The sequence below is a fragment of the Macrobrachium nipponense genome, chromosome 11, assembly GCF_015104395.2.
Source record: "Macrobrachium nipponense isolate FS-2020 chromosome 11, ASM1510439v2, whole genome shotgun sequence".
Taxonomy (NCBI): Eukaryota; Metazoa; Arthropoda; class Malacostraca; order Decapoda; family Palaemonidae; genus Macrobrachium; species Macrobrachium nipponense.
Genome location: NC_061087.1, coordinates 29,998,862 through 30,019,072, shown reverse-complemented (window position 1 = coordinate 30,019,072; position 20,211 = coordinate 29,998,862). Strand labels below are relative to the sequence as shown.

Below are 20,211 nucleotides of genomic sequence, written 5' to 3'. Positions count from 1 at the left end.
TATTCTTTTTTGAGATATTTCAATCCTTACCTTTCTTGTTCTCGTAGTCTTCAGCTGTGACCATCATCCTGAAATGTAAAGCTTATTTTAGTTTTCAACAGAAATGTTCATGCTCTTCCAGCAGAAGAGAGCTTGCACTGATTGAACCTTACCAGGAAAAAGCAATGGATATATAACATTGGCATTGTTTGTAAATAGTTTACTTGTTAGAGTGACTTGGGTTCTTGCTTGTACATACATCCTTAAGTGGATGATTTTCATATTGAAAAGATATTTTAAGTGGTTAAGTAATAAGCATATAGGAAACTTATAAACACAGATTTCATTGCCAGGTATGTTCCTATAGTGGAAAAAAGAATAGCCAGTTAGCAGAATTACTATCCAGTGATGTTTTGGAAAGAATGTAGTTAATCGCCAATAAGTTTTTGGAAAGAATTTAGTATATATGAACAACTCCAGATGTATTGGATTATTCAGATTTTACACAGAGAAAGAGTCAGTTCAGATCTGATTTGTAGATAAGGAATCATTTCATGTTAGATTTATCTCTGCAAGTGAATGAATTTAGACTTGAATAATTGTTGAAAGACTAATCAGAGAAGAAGGCTTTACACTTTTACTCAGTAGTGGCTCACCTGGCAGCCAGTGTCATGCTGTACTGGCAAGAGTGTAGACAAAATAAGGAGGTTTGTATTATAAAAGAAAAAGGTTTAAATTTTTATTGCTCCCTACTTTTTCATTGTGCATGCCTTTAAGCATGCCCCCAATTTAATCTAAAGTAGTACCCAATCTTTTAGAGCATTATAGATGTTTACATTATCATCTCATACGAATTCACAGTTGTGTCCCTGTACACAAGTACTATAGGTATTACTGTAGACCCTTTATGTGTCAGGAATATGTCTGTTGATAGAGATCAGAGATTTAGGTGCGCCTGAAATGATGAGAAATTTGGGAAGTGCAAAGAGAGGTTATTATGAATTTTTTGTAATAATTACGTCTGTAAGTTTGTTCTTTCTGAGCCATTATTTTTAGTATACATGTATATCTTGTTGAGCAATAGCAAAACCCTATTATTATCATTTGTTATGTTGCTGCTGGAAAAAGTGAACGATGTGGAGCAGTGGTTTGGTAGCTTGGTTAAAGCTTCTGATATTTAAATGTGCATTTCCAAATTGGACAAAAAAAATCTTTGAAAAACAAAATAGTAGGTGGATATGAATCATGGTTCTATAATCTGCTTATAAGATTCTTTCTGTACCAAATCTTTTTTGTAAGTTGTAAGTTTTCTTGTGTAGAATATTCATTTTTCTCTTTTGAAAGTTTTTCTCTTGACTGCCTAATCTTTCTTAAACTAAAAATTAATATACTTTCAGATATTCCAGGCTAATTCAATGCTTTCCTTAAGTGGATAAGCACTCGTACTCTCTTATCTGACATTGTACGTAGTCTCTCGTGGTTCTAAGTTTCTGTCAAGAGACACTTAAGTCCCTGCTTTTAGAAATCTTAGTTCATTATGGAGGTCTTCTCTGAGAAGAATATCTTGTGCTAATAGATAATGAAAGTATTATTGCCCAAATGCTTTTTGAGGAGAATTTTTTTTTAAATCATATAACCCTGCCATTTCTTTCCTGATGTAAATTTGATCAATTGTACAGCTCTGTTGCTTGTATCATGTATTTTCCATAGCTATTTTTTTGTGTAGGGGTGGTGTTTTGAATGACTAATTTATTAGACATAGACTTGATTGCCCATTGCAATACTGTATAATTTATTAGACATAGACATGACATGACTGCCGTTGCAATACTGTAAGCTTTTAGATGATAGACTACTTTAGATACACTTATCTAAATGGTTCTGTGACATACAGAATTGGTTTTTGGAGATGAATCATTACCTTAATATGATGTAAGTTTCAAATTCTGCTTCTAATTCTGAATGTTACACTCTCAAAAGTTCACATTAGGAATAAATCAACATATTTCCTCCTATTTCTAGTATGGAAGCTTAGTATGTTTGATGCGTAAAGTTAAGTATTCACTTATGTAATTTTTTTAAGTATCATGAAAATCTGAGAGGTGGTTTTTTAATTTTTGTGACTACTTCACATTTTAGATTAAAAGCTTGATTCGTTTGGTGATTCAGAAATCTTTAGGTTCATTATTTAAGATTGGTGGTGTGATCAAATATGTACATGTATAGTGCTACCCCACTTTTTCGTGCTTCACTTTGTCTCGGATATTTGTGGAACATAGTTTTGGCATTTCTCTGGGAACTTTCACCAATTGGCGAATCATTTTTCTATGGGCCGTATCTCTAAAATTATCAATGGTTCACTTTCTTTCATTTTAAATTAGGGAGTGAACTGTGAAAATAGGCTGTTTTAAGCTATTTTGTTTCAGGGGTTCATGGCATTTGGCAGTGATGAGCGTTTTTAAAGCAGTTTTGCATTTCCGCATTAGGTTCTGGAACCTATCCCTGTGAAAAAGTGGGGTAGTACTGTAGTGTAGATTAATCTGATGTTGAAGCACAGTGTAGCTTTGTTATTTTGCTCAGTTGAATCTAGTTTTACATGATAATTTTTTAGATTTTGTACATATAATGCATGTCAGGTTGTGTAGTTTGAGTACGAAAGTAATAGTAAGATTTCACATATGCAAGGACAGGCTGGCACATTTCTAAACTTAAGGACAGCCTGGTTAATTTTCTAAATTTAAGGACAGTCTAGTTAATCTTATAAGTGTGTGATAACTACTTGAATAGATTGTGGTGTGTTAATGTCAAACTGTATGTGCTTCTCCAAGTGTGATTTACCAGCAACCTTTATTTATTAGTTGTATACAACCAAATTCACTTAGGACTCTTCAAAAGTCATGCTTAATCTCTGCGTGTATATATGTAGACTGGCTTTGAATTTTTTAAAATGGAACAAAAGTGGTAAGAAGTACATGTACCATTAATTGTGGGTGAAAAAATATCTGCTAAAGGTTTTCAAATATACAGTGCTTACATTGCATAATACTGTCACGTACTGAATTTCATTAGGGGTGTTCAGACGATTTGTGTTTGATCTAAAATGAGAAAAAAAGTGATGAGTTAGAACATGTGGTTTGTCTGCTTTCCAGTTATGTTGATGGGGAGAATTTAGGATGTGTGAAAATATTTAAGTAAATCTTTCTGAATTTAAGTTGACCTTGTGGCATTTGGAATGCTGTAACAGAATTGTGTGAATGGATTGTCTTGAAAGTTATATAAAACAATTACAAGTAAAGCTTAATATAAGTGCACTTTTTATTGTTATTTAAGTGTGATTATAGTTATTCTTGCTAATATAAAAAAAAAAGAAGTTAATGCCCTAATGCCTTGTACTGCCACTAGTTTTTTTTTTTTTTTTTTTTTTTTTTTTTTTTTTTTTTTTTTTTGAGTTTTCTGCTGTATATGTTGTAGGTTATTTCATCTGGGGGCATGAACTACTAGTACCATAGGCTAGGTACTGGAACTAAGCAGATGGTCTCAGTGGTAGGGAAGGTCTTCTCTAGCAAAGTCATTTATACCTCCAGACAGAAACCTATAAAAAAAAATGAGGCATAAGAGCTAAAATAAGGGTGACTTAGAAGTTGCAGGTTGCATTGAATCAGCTTCATACTGTAATTGATTTCATCTACAGTATCCCAATAAACTGGTTATTAAAAATTTTATTTATCCACTAGCAAAATTGTCATGGATCAATGAAAGGAAACTCACTCTTGAGTTTTTGGGCCATCCTTGGAACTCCGGTGCACTGTAGGCATTACGTCATGTTCATTGCAGCATGCCTTTGGCCCTTAGCTGCAACCTGTTTTGTTCCTTTGACTGTATGTATCTCCACTCGCATTCTCTTGCTTCCTTCTTACTTTTCACCCTCTCCTAACAATTGATTCATAGTGCAACTCGGAGGTTTTCCTCCCGTTACACTTTTCAAACCTATTACTGTCAATTTCTGTTTCAGCACTGAATAACCTCATAGGTCCCAGTGCTTCGCCGTTGGCCTAAATTCTGTATTCAGTTCAGTTCGTCCTTGGAACTCGGTATCACAGACATTTTGCTCAGAATGTGCATCACAAGTTTCTGCAGAGATCACAGAAGTTTCTATGCTGGTGACATCCAGCATTCATTAATATTTACCCACCCAGTAATGACAAAGACCCAGTGTTGTTTAACCTTACTGATCAAGAGGCTAGCAGTTGATAGCAAACGTTTACTGTCTGAACTAACCCAGCCAGTACTGTAGCACATTTGTAAGCTGTTATTGGCTTGTGTTATTATGAAGTTTGCTTTTTTAGGCAATTAACCATGTACTTGTCACTTCTCTCTCATGTAGACTTGGGGCTGTTTTGAATATGTAAACTCTGGAGAGCAGAGTTGTACATTTATTTAGATACTGTACCTGAAAAGCAGTTGAAGCTGATGAACTTTGTTGCCTTAATACTGATGTCTTCATTATATACAACAACTGCTATTAGGGGTATGCTGAAAAAGGCAAAGGAAGTACTGTACTGTAAGTGGAAAGTGTTGGAAGATAATTAACTGTATTGTCAGTACAAAGGGGTTGTTTACTCATCAGACTTTCTAATGCCCATTTTATTTTAGTTTCCATGCCATTTGGCTTGCTTTTTTCACTTTACTGTGCAATATTCTTTGTTTTTATTTCTGCATTAGTTCTTTGAGTATGCAGTTTATGCATGTTATTTCTAATTTGCTTAGCATGGAAGTGTTTTTTATTTATCTTCTATGATAATGTTTTCACATTGCTGCTTTTGCTTGAGCTTTACCCTTTGAGATTTTTATGTTTATGGAGCTAGTGGGTGCTCTGTATTTATAGACACTAATGCTTATGTACCCATATGCCAGAGGTTAAAAGTTTCTTCAACCACCTTCTTCCTCAAATAATGATAAGAATCCCAGAACAGTAGAAGATTACAAAAGTAAATGAATATAGTATTGAAAACCAAAATAAGAATTTTTAAAGAAGCCAGCTTCCGTTACTAAAGAGGAAAGTAGGTGAAATTAAGAGAGTTGCTGAAGGAATTAAGTCTTAGATGTGACAATTCATTAATATTGGCCCTTTGCTATATGTAATTCAGGACCAACAGTAACAATGGTATGTCGAAGAAAAATTTAGTAATCGTGCATTCTCATTCAATTTGAAATTCATGCATAAATGATGTTGTGTAGTACAGTACTAGGGTTCCACTCAACCATAAACATGTTAATGCTATTTAAGAAATCTCTTTACCAAAGTGAATATTTTTACTTCATTTGTAAGTACTGTAGCTAGTAATGGGAGATTGATATTTTATAGTGTTCATTAGGTCGAACACGAACACTGTACATTTAATATTAAATGTTTGATGTTTCATAATCCTTGACAGTAGTTGATAACCAAAGCATACCTTGCTTACACATCATATTATGTAGTTTCCAATAGATGTTAAAAGATGAATTAAGGATAACACTGTTATTACTTTGTAAATTGGGTGTATCTGTTGCTTAGTATGCATTGCTGTGCAGTTACTATAGTCAAGTGTAGTGCAGGTGAATGACAATGGAAGTGTGAGTTTGTCTGACAAACCTCTTATTTGTGCAAGTGCCTGCATGCCCAGTTAAGTTGTGGCTGTGTTGAATAGGTGCATTAACTTGCAAAGTAAAACTTGAGACCCCCTGTCTCACTTGTCAAACTCACTCACTCCTGAACTCCTTTTCATACTGGGGATGTGCGTACGAACCCTCTTCTGACTGCCTTGTTATCCATTGTTTATTTATCCTTAGTGGTTTTCAAATTAGTGTTAGGCTACCTTTGTGTTGTCTTCACTAGAATGAGTGTTCGTGGCTGTTGTCAACATGCATGGGGGAGTCCATTTTGATGTGTTTGAGATGTACTTTTGTGGTTGTAGCTAGTGTTACTCAACCGGAAAATATTTACTCTTTATATAGCAGCTACATTGACTATTTCTTTAATATGTATTTATAATTTGTTTGTCTTGTGGTATACATTTCTATGGTCTTTAACATGAAACATTGTTGCTTTATTTTTTGTGCCAAGAGAGTTTTACCATTATTGTTAATGGTGTATTTGTGTTGTTTTGGGAAAAGCATATTTACAGTAATTGTGGCACTTATAAAGATCCCACATAATGTGAGATTTATGATTGCATGGAATACCTTGAGTTGTGGTGAACGACCATGTAGCGCTCTGAGGCTGACTTACTCATCCAATTACCAATTACTCAAGTCTGCAGAAACTACATTAGCTTACAGAATATGTATCCTGTATTGGGCTGATTATTCTGATGGTCAATATTTGTCCATGATTTGTTGAAAATCAATTTTCCCAGTAGGAAGGACAATATAATTCTCTTCTTTACGTTAATATTCCAGTTATGACTGATGTGATATTAGCCAGTGAGAGTATACTGCTAGTGTCTGACACAAGGTTATGCAGAACTAATTGTCGTAGACTTTTAATCTCCATTGTCACTTCTGGTTATCCTCATCAATGGATTTCAAAGGTTACTATATAATTTTTGGATGAGAGATATGACTACCAGAGGAATTTCTATGATCATTCTTTCAGTTTTTCCAGGAGAGCATTCTGAGACGTAATTGATCTTTTTGTATATCCGGTTTTCAGTTAGAGTTCAGTGAGAGTATTTGATAGGTGACATAGGCTTCCTTCATTTTGGGGAATGTCTAGCCATTGCCCCACAGACTAAGCAGCTGTTCAGAATGTAGGTTGTCTGACCTGAAACTAACTACATACTATGTGTAGGCATATGTAAGAATAAGAGGTTTGTATATGTGGAACAAAATTATTTTAAATTAAGTTAGTGTTAGCCACTTGAGGTAGATCCATTCAGAGCACTGTAGTTGACCTTCATTGCCTTAGGGGTACAATGTGCATAATTCAGTTTATATGTACCTTGCCTGGCGTGTTTTGTTTGCAAAATGATGAAAGGTGGTTAGATAGTAAGCTATGTATATTTTCTGAATTACAGTGTGCATATCATTAAAGTAGGTAGAATGTAGAGAAGGAAGTGTAACCGTATGCTGTAATAGAACTTGTAACTTTGTGGGAATCGTATGGTGCTGTAATTCCTTAAGTAATTTTAGATATAAGATGTAAGTTAAGATTGTAATTGTTTCTTGTAATTGTATGTATCCTTCAAGACTTAAGGCAATGTGGCATTACTGGAAATATGATGTGAACTCTAATTTTTTGGAACCTAGGACCTGTACCTTAAATTTAGGACCATACTATCATTAAAAGATACTACTTTATTACATCCCTACTTTTTGTCTAATTCTATTTCAATTTCTATCTGAGTATAAATTTTTTTTCTTTTTCTTGTATCACAAAAAATACAGGATGTTTTTAGTATGCCTGTAATTTTATTTCAAAATATCTTTTAATTCAAGTATTCTTGTCTAGATTGAAGGCTGACTCATACATTTTACAACAAAATAGTGATAATGTAGTTCAAGATACACACTTTGTTTACTTTTCAATAGATGGTAAATTGTAGAACTTTTTCAGCCATTTATTAAAAGGGGGGATTTTTTTATCTTGTCTGTATTTAATTCTTATTGATTACAAGGAGAAACAACATTTTAATAGTAAAATATTAATAAATAAATGAAAAATGATTTAAAGGACTCATATTGTAGAGATCAGAATGAGAGCAATCTTTGACATTTTGTTACTTTTTGTAAATAGGCTAGTTAACAAGACTACAGAAAGTCCCTTTGACAAGTGGTAGTTATATCCCCTTACCCCACAGCCCCCTCACGGTCAGCTCCGGCACGGGAATGTCACCGTCGCACCCATTCAGCAACGACTAGGAAAGAATATAATGTGCGCGGAAGTCAGCAAGCTCAGTCATACCACGTAGAGTTGTCAAGCACACTCTACGGTGGGGATCTTCGGACCCCCGAGACCCCAAGCCTCATGACACAGAGTATGGACCCTGCCATCCTATCCCAGCTGGCCGGTACTTCGAAACGGGGATCGACGGATCCCATGTCATTAAGCCTGGGAGCCGAGCAGATGTCCCGATCTCTAGGAATGGACCCATTAACCCAGTCTGTAGGGCATGAGGAACTGAAGCATTCAATGGAATTTGACCCCATGACACAGAGCCTAGGTCCTGAGCAGTTGGCACGTAGTCTAGGGCAGCCAGATATTAGTGACCTCATGACCCGCAGCTTGGACTTGGGCCACCTCACCAATGGGGAGGCTGAGACCTGGGGAGAACGGATCCCTCATCCTCCGGCACATACTCAGCCAAGACCCACCAGCCTCTTTGGGGACGAGAATGACTTGGTGGTAGAGGATGTGGCACCCCAAGGTACACACTCCTCAATTGAGCACTCTTCTATTTTGTTTCAAGTCATTTTGTTTAGATCCTATATAAGCAGTCATAGTCATTTTGAAAGTGATAGTATATCCATGAGATAGGCTTTTTGAACCTTTTTTTTTTTTTTTTTTTTTTTTTTGCTGTACACGTAACATATTAGATTTTTTTAGGTTGAATATAGTAATAGAGCCTCTTTTGAAGTTACACAACATTGTATTCAACTTAAATGCAGACTTGAAAATATTTTTCTTTACTGAAAAAAAGGTGTTGCAAGAAAGTTTGTGCTGTCATTGTTTTGATTGGTGAAAATTGCAAAAGAAGTGTTATAATATTTTTTCTTCCCAAAAATCTTACAGATCTTAATCTATTAAAGGTTGTCTTAGGCTGTATGTTTTCCCATTTTTCATATTTAAATGTTGGATATATACTACTTAGAAAGTGTCCTTATATTTGATCGTATGTCATTACTGCAGTGTGTTATTTGTGGTTTTACTTTTAGCACCCTTTGTTTCATTCTTCCTTTACATAGAGAAAACCTCGAGATATGTTCTGTGATGTTATAGTTGTGGGGAGATAGCTTCAAGTGATTATTTTTAAAATTGGCTTCAAGGGTTCTAGTTTGAAATGTGGATTTTGTGTTAGAGTTGCTGTTAGATTGTAATTTCGGCCATCAGGTTATGCAATGGAGTTTCACAAGATACAACTTTTAACTTTTCATTTCTCTAGTAAGTGTTTTTCAAATAAGGAATTGTACAGCTTATATGTTTATTGGCTCATAGTCACTATTTAGCACTTGAATGACTCAAATAAATTGGCCTCTATACTGAGCCTTGATTATATTTGCATTAAATTTTTATACATTATTGTAGTGTACCCTCTATGAAATTTTTGTAGCGTAGTTCACACAAGCTCTTTAAACTCTGCAGTGCACAGCCTTTTGCTCATGAAATCTTAATGACACAAAGATCATTTGTGGATTTTTTCCTTTCTCAAGAATACAATGTTGTGTTGCATTCTTTACTTCTCTAGATGTGCAGTAAGTTTCATCATGAATGACATGAAAATTATTGTTTAGATTAGAATGACTTGAGGATCTGTTTTCTACAGTAGTGTAAGCTATCTGAAATACACGTTAGCTCATTTGACTTGTTTCAAGGTTGTGATACGTGCATGTTCCTCCTTGCAGAAAGTAATAGTCAGCTTAGTGGATCGACAAAGTTTGTTCCAGCTCCAGAGAGCATCATGAGTCCTGAATTTCAGGCAACTGCAGCTCCCCGGGTCAATCAAGGCCAAGCTCCTCAGTCTCAGGGGTGAGTGCATTGCTCTTGTGTAGGGAGAGTATCATAGTTTTAGTGTTGGTCCACTTTTTGTGTGATCATTTTCAACTCCTCCATATTTGCTCAGTTTCCATTCTTGCAAGTATATTGTGTGAACTTCTAATAATCCCGAACCCAGTACAATGATAATTATCATCGGTCCTGTATGCGCCAGGTTAATAGTGGTAAATTACCAGCAAAAGAGGAGTCTTTTATGGATATTTACGATACACCAGTGTGCATTGCCTGCTGGAGAAGCAGTGAAATTGACCAATTATCACGACTTACTGATAAGTTACTCGAAATATTATTGGGTGAAAAAAGGAAAATTAGGATTGAGAATGAAAATACAATAATTTCATTACTATCGAAATGGGCACATTGCTATGAAGTCCTATTTTTGTCTTACATCCATGAGATACATGCAGACAAAAGGCTTTCAAATTTATGTTATTCATGAGGACAAAATTAATTTTAAAACATAATCATGCCATATTTCTAAAAGGTCTGAAAGGCAATTAAAGTTTACAGTGTTACAGTAGTACTTGATTTTCAAGCAATGGCTGGAAAATTGGCATGCCCTAGTTAACTGCCAAGTCACATTACATAATTTGCCTTAAATCAAAGAAATGTTGCAGGTACTACATATGCTGTTTACCATGTGACCATCGTCAGGTTGCAGCTGGTGATGTGTATTTGGAGACAGTAAATATAGTTGGTTTAGAACTGAAAGATGTGTTGACTTTGCCTCTTGGGTGCATTCTTACCAGCGTAAATTTTGCACAGGCATACAACTGAAACTTTTAGTTCAGAACATACCAATAAAGGAAGACTGCTGGCTTGGAATAGACATGCTCTATAGTGAATCAGAATAAACAAGTTGGGGCACACAGAAAGACTTATGATATGCATTACATTTTTGTCTACAAGTCCTGACCAATTTTCTCTGGCCCCCCAGAACATCCCATGTTCGCTCACAGCATAATGCCACTGTAGCCAGGAGTAATTCTGCACCACGCTCCCAACGCCCACCTCCGTCCCACAGACCCACATCAACTCCTCAGGCTACTCCGAGAGTAAGTATTATTTTGGTGACTTACAGACTGTTCTGAAATTAGTTACAAAGATTTTTTGGGAATCTAAAGTTATTGGTTAAACAATACTCCAAAACATGTCGCTAAAACTTGTATATGTATTTCGTAAATTTCAGCAAGCACAGTCAAGATCGTCATCCGCCACAAGGCCCAGAGCATCTCCCATGAAAAGCCCTGCTCCTAATGACATAGGACGAGGCTCTCCTTCCCATTCTCAGAGGTTGACGGGGGTTCTACTTCCAATGGTGGACCTGCTACGCTTCCCAAACCAAAGCCTTCCCCAAGACCTGCCCCTCGTTATGTACGATCTGCATCAGTAGAACCGAGTAATAGGTATTGTTGAAGTCCCATTAGTGGATTTTCTAATTTTTAGTGTTGTAGAATAATATATCTTTTGTTTGGTTCAAGGAATTCTGAGGACAGTTCATGAAAGTGATGTATAGAGAGAATGTATACGAAATGCATTTCTTGCTAATGACTGCCTCCAACCAGCAGGAGACAAGCAGCATCTAAGAAGGGCAAGGCCGTTTCACCACTTCACGGATACTCTGATGCAGATTCTGATAATACCGATTCGGAAATGTCTGTTTCCAAACTCCAGACTATAAGAAGTATTGCGGCCGAGAGAAAGACCGAGAAAAGAGGTAGAGAACCCACCCAAGGGTCACATGCCTATGATCCCGAAAAGTACAAGTGTAGTTCTGCTATCAGGAATTCTGGTAAATATCAGTGTTAAGTTTTAGACACTCCGACACTGATTGGATTTTGATACTTTTCATTATATATTTCAACACTTTATTTTTTTTAAGTCTTTGTTACATATATAATTTTGATATTTTCAATGTATTTATCAACATTTTCTTTTGTTTGCATGTTACATATATAATTTATTCCTTTCATATTAACTTGCTATCCACCCTCTCCTAACATTAATTTTAAAGCGCAACTGTAAAACCTACATACTCTCAGTTTCCTTTCCAGCGCTGAATGACCTCATAGTTCCCAGTGCTAGTTATTTGGCCTAAACTCAATATTCCATTCCATTGTTTATATGTTAACTACTACTGAAAAACTTCTGTTTCACATGAAGTTTACCACAAGTTTTGCTGTGCATTACGATTCCCTCTTATTAATACCAGATTTCTTCTAGTTATAGGTTGATGTTAATGTCCAGTTACATAACAGTGTATTGTTTTGATAATAAATTGTTCTGTTTTGTTGGAATCTTATTCTTATCATTTTCAGTTTATCCAGTTAATTTTTTTTAAAGAATTGCAGCTTATTAAGTAGAATCTAAGTTTTATTAATTATAAGTTACTCCTTTCTGACTGCCTTCTAAGAGTTATGTATATTGTATTTTGTCAAACTAACCTAGACTGTAATAATGATAAGAATTATTATAGCGCTTCATTGCATCTTGATTGGCATTGTGGAGACAGTGCAGATGAAAATTTTCTTTTTTTCTCATTTTGTTTAATTTTTTCTCATTTTGTTTAATTGTTTAAGTCTCTATAGTTTTTTTTATCCAATTTTTCTATCTGTTCAAGAACAAATCCTTTCGACCTGCCATGTAAATGTAGAAATGGGACTATACGGTCTGGTCAGATAATAAATAACAGTTATTCAGTAGAATTATGAATGAGCCAAGCAAGTCCGCTATGGCAAGTTGAAAATAATGATAGGTGTAAAGGTTGATAGTTTTTAGGCTTTTTTTTAGTTCAGACTAGAGGATACTCGCTCTAAACAGCGTCTTCATTGCACTGTACTTTTCAATCTTGTTATTGGGTGGCGTCATTTGTATCCAGCATATTTGTATATCATATACTTTTAGTCAGTTTTGTCCCCTGCTAATGCCAAGCTCTTTTTTTTTTTTGAAAGAGACTACTAACCTCCCATGATGTACTGCGCGGCACATTATTTGCCGGTTTAATCAGACAGCATTACTTATGATTCTTGGCAGTGTGCCTTCGGCCCCTAGCTGCAACCCCTTTTGTTCCTTTTACTTTACCTCCTTTCGTATTCTATTTCTTCCATCTTCCTTTCCACTCATAACAATTAATTCATAGTGCAACTGCGTCGTTGTCGTCCCGTTACACCTTTCAGACCTTTTGCTGTCAATATCCATTTCAGTACTGAATGACCTCATAGGTCCCAGTGCTTGGCCTGTATCCTAAATTCTGTATTCAATTAAATTCAGTAACCAGACAGTGAAAGAACATAAGTTTCACAGCTAAGTTTGGGTATTCATTTCCTTCACATTGCTTTGATAAATTGCTCATTCAAAATTTCTTCAGGTGGCCATCGAAGATCAAGTAACAGTAGCAGTGGCAGTAGCACATCTGACCTGACCAAAACCCAGGCAGCCATCACGTTGCAGAAACACTGGCGAGGGTATCAAGCACGAAACAATGACCCAAAAACAGCAAAGATCAGAGATGATATAAGACACTCCAGAGCAGAGCAACATATAAAGTGAGTAATTATGATTTCTGGGTTTCTATGCTATTATTATTATTATTATTATTATTATTATTATTATTATTATTATTATTATTATTATTATTATTATTATTATTATTATTATTATTCAGAAGACTAACCTTATTATTGAACAAGCACACAGGGGCTATTGACTTGAGAGATTCCAGCTTCCAAAGACTATGTTGTTCATTAGGAAGAAGTAAGAAGAGGTAAAGGAAAATACAGAAAGAAGAGATCTCACTTTTTATAACAATAGATAAAATTGTATTAAAATGCAAGGAGAATGGTATTAGGTTATTAGTGCAATGCATCTTCGCTTGAATTTTTAAAGTTATGCAGTAGAGAACACTCTTGAGCTGCATAGGGACTTCTATAAATATATGAAAATCTTCCAAATAATGAGCATGCTGTTTTGTTCTTATATACAATGTTATGAAGACATTCCATTTGCAGACATCTAACGGAAAAACTACGGACGACCGAAGAAGCTTTGGAGAGAGAGAGACGGTTGCGTCACATGCAGTTAGATGCTATAAGAACATTATGGCGAGAAATTCAGAAACTGCAAGCTACAAAACGAGAAGATGTAACTCCTTCTACACCTATGACTCCACTCACGCCACTCACACCTTTAGATGCTGCCAAGGAGAATAATGGAACTGTTAGTGTAAAGAAATATTCTGAAGAAAGTGTAAAGCAACTCACAGAATTCTGTACATCACTCCAGGGACAGGTATGTAAAATCTGTATTACATCTCTAAATCCATAAGTTGCTCTGTAATAAGACATGAATCAATTGAAGTAATGAGATTGAGGAGTGGGTTATACCCCAATGGGGCCAGCCTTCACATGCTAAAAAGGACAAGTGTTTTATTCCATGAGTCCTTGGTTGTCTGCCCTGCTAGGTACTGAAGTAATTGTTTCTAGTAAAATGGTAACTTCCATTCTTTGAATTATATTTTTTGAATGTTTATACTTCATTATTTTATTTTACTTTTCCACAGGTTGGGCAGCTACAGGAGTCCTTGTCTTTGGTAACACAGGTAATGAATGCATTCTGCAATCTTCCAGGATCACAGTCTCTCTTAACTATGTCTCAATCCAGTGGATCCGGACAAGAAAGATCTCCTGGAGGTGCTGATTCTCCCAATTCTCAAGGTGCTGGTGTTGTGCCAGTTCCCTTGAGTGAGTCTGTTTCTTCACTTACTCATTCAATTCGTGCGCTTACTACCTCAATTGTTAAGTCACCATCATGTCGAGCTGATCGAAGAGACTCTGACGGAGATGATTCCAGGAATGACCCAAGTTGTCGGGATGCCAATAATGGTAGCAGAGATTGTGTAGCTAGTAATTGTGGAGATGATCATTGTAGTGATGGTTCTGATGGAACTCCAGTTGCTTGTTTAAAGCAGTCTGAACATTTGGAACAGCTAACTACAGAACTGGCTTCCATGGCTTCAGTGGCATCAGCAGATTTGAATTCCACTGCCTTAGATGCATCTACATTGTCTGTCGACTCTGCCGAAGGAGGAGAAGCCGATGCAACAGGTCGTGACGAAGGAGAGTTGTCAGAGTCTAGTCAGTCCTCTTTATCGGGGAGTCTATCCGGTAGTCATTCTGGCAGCCAGTCTGGAGGCAGTAGGCAGGCAGCAGCACCACAAGGCCCACCCCGACCCTCTTCCTTACCAGTACCAAGGCCACATACCCCAAGATCTACTACTTCTTGACCCTCTGGTCCCCCTTCTGCATTTTCATTGTATTCTGCCCTTTGCCCCACTATTCAGCCTGCTCCCCGCGCCATCCAGCACTATGCTACTGCTCTCTTATCCTCTGTGCTCACTGATCTCACAATGCCTGCCGGTCAAAAACTGTTATAAGGAAAAATGACCATCGTAGGATATTCATCAGTAAAGATGTCGGATGATCTCACATGAATCCCAAGTTGTATCGCTGTATTGTTAATTTTACCAAAGTGTTGGTAAAGAAAGAGATATTTTTTTTAATGTTAATGCCAAATATTCTCTAGTCGAATTTAGGTGTACTGTCAGATCTTATGCGGAAATTATAGTTTATTAGGCTGTTTATAGGCATAAAAGAAAAATGCAGGAAGGGTTCTCATTAAGTGTTCGCTGACATTAGACGAGGATTATGTTTAGTACTTGTGCTTTGACTGATAGATGGAAGTCTTTGTTACGTGTTGGTTAAAGCTCGTTTTCGTTTCTCTCGTGAAGGAAGTAATCATTATTATTTTTAGGTTAGTTCAACTTGGTGCCATTAATTTCATCTCAATTTATCAGACACTCCATTATACCAAGGTCTGTCTCCATTAACTACAGCATATATCTCTTTTTAGCTATGTAACTTGAGACTAGTTCGCTTTTTCTTCGTACGTATGCTGAATGGAAGAGGAGAAGCCTACTATCTAAATTTATTTTGACTCAATTTTTTTCTTGTCTGGTAATAAGCTTTGACTCGTATCCATTTTCCACTATTATTCAAGCTAGTTACCTGATCTCCATTGGAATTCAAAGGAGCTTAGTCTGGCCTTACATGCATTATTGCAGCTGTTGATATTTTTATTATTCTCCTCCCTCAACTATTTGCAGACATGAAGACTTACAAGCTATTACATAAACGTCTTCTCACAAAGATTTGTGCACAAAAGTTTTGACGTGAGACATTTTGGTCGTATCCAGTGAAGGAATGTCAAAGTACTGAAGTTGTTTATTCAGCATTTGCTTGTGGTGATGAATTGGTTGTATTGTACAATGCTTTTTTCTTGTCTCTTACCACAGTCAACTGTGTATAGAATTTCACATTCAATTCAAGATAACTGTGGTTGTTTAGGTTGTATACTTAATGCATATACTATATCATATATATACATACTACATAGATATTCATGGTCAAACAGTCTGTTTCAATCTTTTCAAACTCCAAGTTACCATTGTCATCAACAGAGGGATAATTATACTAACACAAACTGGTATGCATTGACTCCGTACAAGGTGCATCTACCAATCACAGTTGTTTCTCCACTGTCCCCCTTCCTAACCCCCTATGATGTCAAGCAAGCTGCCTTACTTTTGGATAATAGAGGAAGAATTCTTCCTAGTTTTATGTGATCTTTTATATTGCAATATTTGTACTAACATTTCAATAATCGTCACTGCTTGTAGAAATATTCAGAGTTGCCACAAGTCTGAAAATACTATGTGTAATCTCAGTCAATTTTCATTTCAGCTTTGATATTTGCTGCAATGCTGCAGAAAGTAACCATTTGCCAAATAAAAAAAAACTCAATATTTATTGTCACAAGTTGTGATCGACAATACAGTATGTCCTTTTTTCATGTGCATTGTTTTGTATAAGCTAAGAATGAAGAAGAAAATGTTCTGCTGGTCTCAATACATTATTATGTTAAGGTTTCTGGACTCTTGTACATTGACGTGTAAATACACATGGAAGGTGATGTTTCCCTACATAACACTAGTGTGTTTGTGTGTGAGTTAGTGTTTGATTTTGATGGTGTGTTTGGATATCTTCCATACTCTACTTTCTATGGCCTGACTCTGTTGTTGTTCTTACTGCTTAGAATTTTACCACAATTTTCTAATTCCTTATTGGTTTTCTTGTCTTTATTAGCTGCGTAAGCACCAGACTTTTGGCGTTTTGTCATTTTTGAATTGATACAATTTCTTTTCACAATATTTCTCGGTGGGAAATTTTCTGAATAGCTCTCAACATCATTGGTTTGGGAGGTAGTTTAGAGTCACGCCCTAAAAGAGTTTTGCAATTTTATAATTCAGTATTACATATTAAGATTTTCTTTAAAATGTGGTGCAGTAGGTACGAGAGTGAAATCAATTACAAGTTGTAGTGATGATGGCTACATTCTCTCTCTCTCTCTCTCTCTCTCTCTCTCTCGTTGTAGTAGTGTGCGGATGACTGAAATTCAGTGGTCTCGACTGATGCAAAAATTTTTCAGTTATAGTACGTATATTGGATATCGAAGGCAAACATGCTTCACACTTCATTCAGCTCCTTATCGGAAATCATCAGTTTTATTGAATGATTATTGCAAGGAGAACTTTGTGTGTTTGAATGGAAATAAAAATGTTCTATTTTACTTTGTGAACCATATTTGTGCTCACACCTTATACACAAACACACAGGGAAAACATCAGCAAACTGAAAAGTGCACCAGTGTAAAAAATCTGTGGAAATGCTCCAGTGGCACAAATGCACAATATTTTCATTTATTGTATTAAGATTCATTGGTACATCAGCCCCAGCATCTTATTGTTCATACATACAATGGCAGCACTTGAAGACTATATATACAATGTATAGTAAGCTATTAAAAGTTGCCTCTTGGTTTTTTGCCCTTATTTATATAAACTTGTACAAGAATAAATAGACAAAGATTTATTAATGTTCCTTCTAATTTTTAACATCAATATATTGGAAAAATACATTTTTCTTAAAGATTAGGGATGTAGGTATACAGTATACTGTATCTCGTTACGATTTTTAGCCTTTTGTCTTTGTGAATTAGGTGTATGTGAAGTTTTTGCAATGTGATTTGTGATGTATTTTGTAATTCAGTTTGTGTACAAGTCCATTTCATGTTGGAATGGTGTTGATATTTCACGAAATATTTTACTTTTTACATGTGCAGAATATAATTTAGTTTTGCTGAAACAGTACCGGGTATTCTTAAGAGAATAGTTTTCCCTTTTGTTATGAGGTAGCATTGTAATATAGATTTACCCACAGTGTCGCTTGTTCTTCGTCTTAAATCGCTCCGTTTTATTTTTATTTTGGAAGTGTCGGGGGAAATCCATAGCCTCAATTTGTGGGTGTACAACCCGAGTAAACATTTTTACCCGTAGTTCACACCCTAAAGATTACCCATGTCTTTACAAAAGTTTAGATATACAACTGGATGTAGGAAATTTGTACACATTTAAGACTTTGCTGCAACTTTTTCATAAAAAGTCAGAAATTTCTGGTACAGTAGTTCCAGTTTGATAGCTTTTATATTTTGTATAATATCAATAACTTTGGAATTTTGTGTTTGAAAGTTTTTCTTTTTTTTGTTAAGTTTGGAAAGATTATCTTGTGTTGTTGAAGTTTGGTTTATGTGATATATCATTTTGTCTTTCGTATGGTTGTGAAGTAAGATATAAATTGTACAAGAAAAACTATTTTGCAGAGGAGTATTTAGGTGTCAATCTCAGGACTTTCTTATCACAAAAAAATTACAAAGATAAGGGAAAAATAAGCATAGGCATAGCCTACACTAAATATTCACGCTGTATGCTGTTTGTTATACTACATGCATTACACAACAGCTTTCTGTTCTTACTGTAATTCTGCTTTTGTTTTCTGTGAAATTGTTTATGTCTGCAATCTTTGGTCTTGACAGATGCTAGTGTTGTATAAATTTATTGATGCCTATAATTCCTTAATGCTCAAGAAAGCAAGGTGTTTTAAGGCATGACGGCACGAGTACGTAGTGTAAATTCTGTTGAAGCGGAAAGGGAATGAAATTAAACTCAAATATTTTCTCTATTTTTGACATGACATTTAAATGAATTGGGTACTTTTCCCCCCAATGTGTTATTTTAATTTTTTTTTTTTTTCTTTTCCATAATTTTATAATGTCATGCTACATAAGATGTTTTCAAATGCAGTCTCATTTGAGCTATAATAAATACCTGGACATGATTTTCTTTTAAGAGGAGGTTGCGGCATGATGACAAAAGTTGAAATGTTAGAAGGAACCGTGATAGGATATAAAATGAAACATAATACAGTTCTTTTTTCTATGATTTGCTTCACTTTGATAGCATGAGTAATAGCATAGTTTCACTGCTTGAATTGGTTAGAAACTAATTAATGGAAGTGTATTTTTTACTTTTTTTTTATACATTGAAGTTGTCAAAATTTATTAATAAAGGTTTTTTTTCTGCTGTATCAATTTCATGTTAATTTAAAAATTAATTAGCAAGTATGAGACCAGTATTTAGCACTTGGATAGGTAGGTTTGAAGCTTTTTTTTTTATTTTCGAAAGTTACATGTAATTTTCTTTTTATATAGTTGCTTGTATTTTTTTTTTTGAAAGTTGCTTGTGGATGCTCTTATGGATTTTATGCCAGGCATGAAGAAAAGCATGAAAATGGTGATAACTGCTCTGCATGGTTGAAGGCGAGTTTTTGCCAAGGTGGTGTGCGTGCGCCTTTAGAGAATTCCTTTGATGCACTTGCGTTAAAAATTCTCTTTTTTTTTTTTTTTTTTTAATGTTTATGTTCAATTAAGCACTGTAAACAAACTGCCAGTTTAAGGAATATTACAAGGAGACACAAAAGGAAAAAAAAAAAACCTAATTCATTTCTCATATTGTGTTTTGTACCATTTGCCTTGAGCAAAAATCTGTCACAAAGTGCTTTGTACAGTGCTGCTTGCATTTAATAATAAACTCTGCAATAGAAACTGGTTTCATTTTTCTCAACATTTACTGTATTGCTCTGGTGTGGTGTTGGAAGAATATGCATTTTGATTTTGCATATTTAAAGGAATTAAGTGGCCAGAGGTCTGGAAAAACTAACCCCTATTAATAATAATAATCTACTCTAGGAGCAATAAATGCTGAAAGATTGAGTATAAGGGAGCAATAAATACTTTAAGACGAACAGTAAGGGAGCAATAAATGCTGAGAGATCCACTATGAGGGAGCAATAAATGCTGAAAGATCCACTATGAGGGAGCAATAAATGCTGAAAGATCCACTATGAGGGAGCATTAAATGCTGAAAGATCCACTATGAGGGAGCATTAAATGCTGAAAGATCCACTATGAGGGAGCAATAAATGCTGAAAGATCCAACTATGATGAGAATAAATGCTGAAAGATCCATC

The 20,211-nt window shown here is 35.5% G+C and overlaps 1 protein-coding gene across 1 annotated transcript in view; it reads left to right on the top strand.

Annotated features, from left to right (window-relative positions):
* Positions 1–19,786, top strand: part of LOC135202774 (centrosomal protein of 97 kDa-like) — a 50,612-nt gene extending 30,826 nt beyond the window's left edge. The window contains 9 exon segments of the mRNA XM_064232267.1: positions 7,821–8,387; positions 9,583–9,706; positions 10,671–10,788; positions 10,923–11,034; positions 11,037–11,139; positions 11,302–11,525; positions 13,101–13,278; positions 13,741–14,020; positions 14,292–19,786. Of these exon segments, the coding sequence (XP_064088337.1) occupies positions 7,821–8,387; positions 9,583–9,706; positions 10,671–10,788; positions 10,923–11,034; positions 11,037–11,139; positions 11,302–11,525; positions 13,101–13,278; positions 13,741–14,020; positions 14,292–15,014 (2,429 nt within the window). The 3' untranslated portion in view covers positions 15,015–19,786.
* The last annotated feature ends 425 nt before the right edge of the window (positions 19,787–20,211 follow it).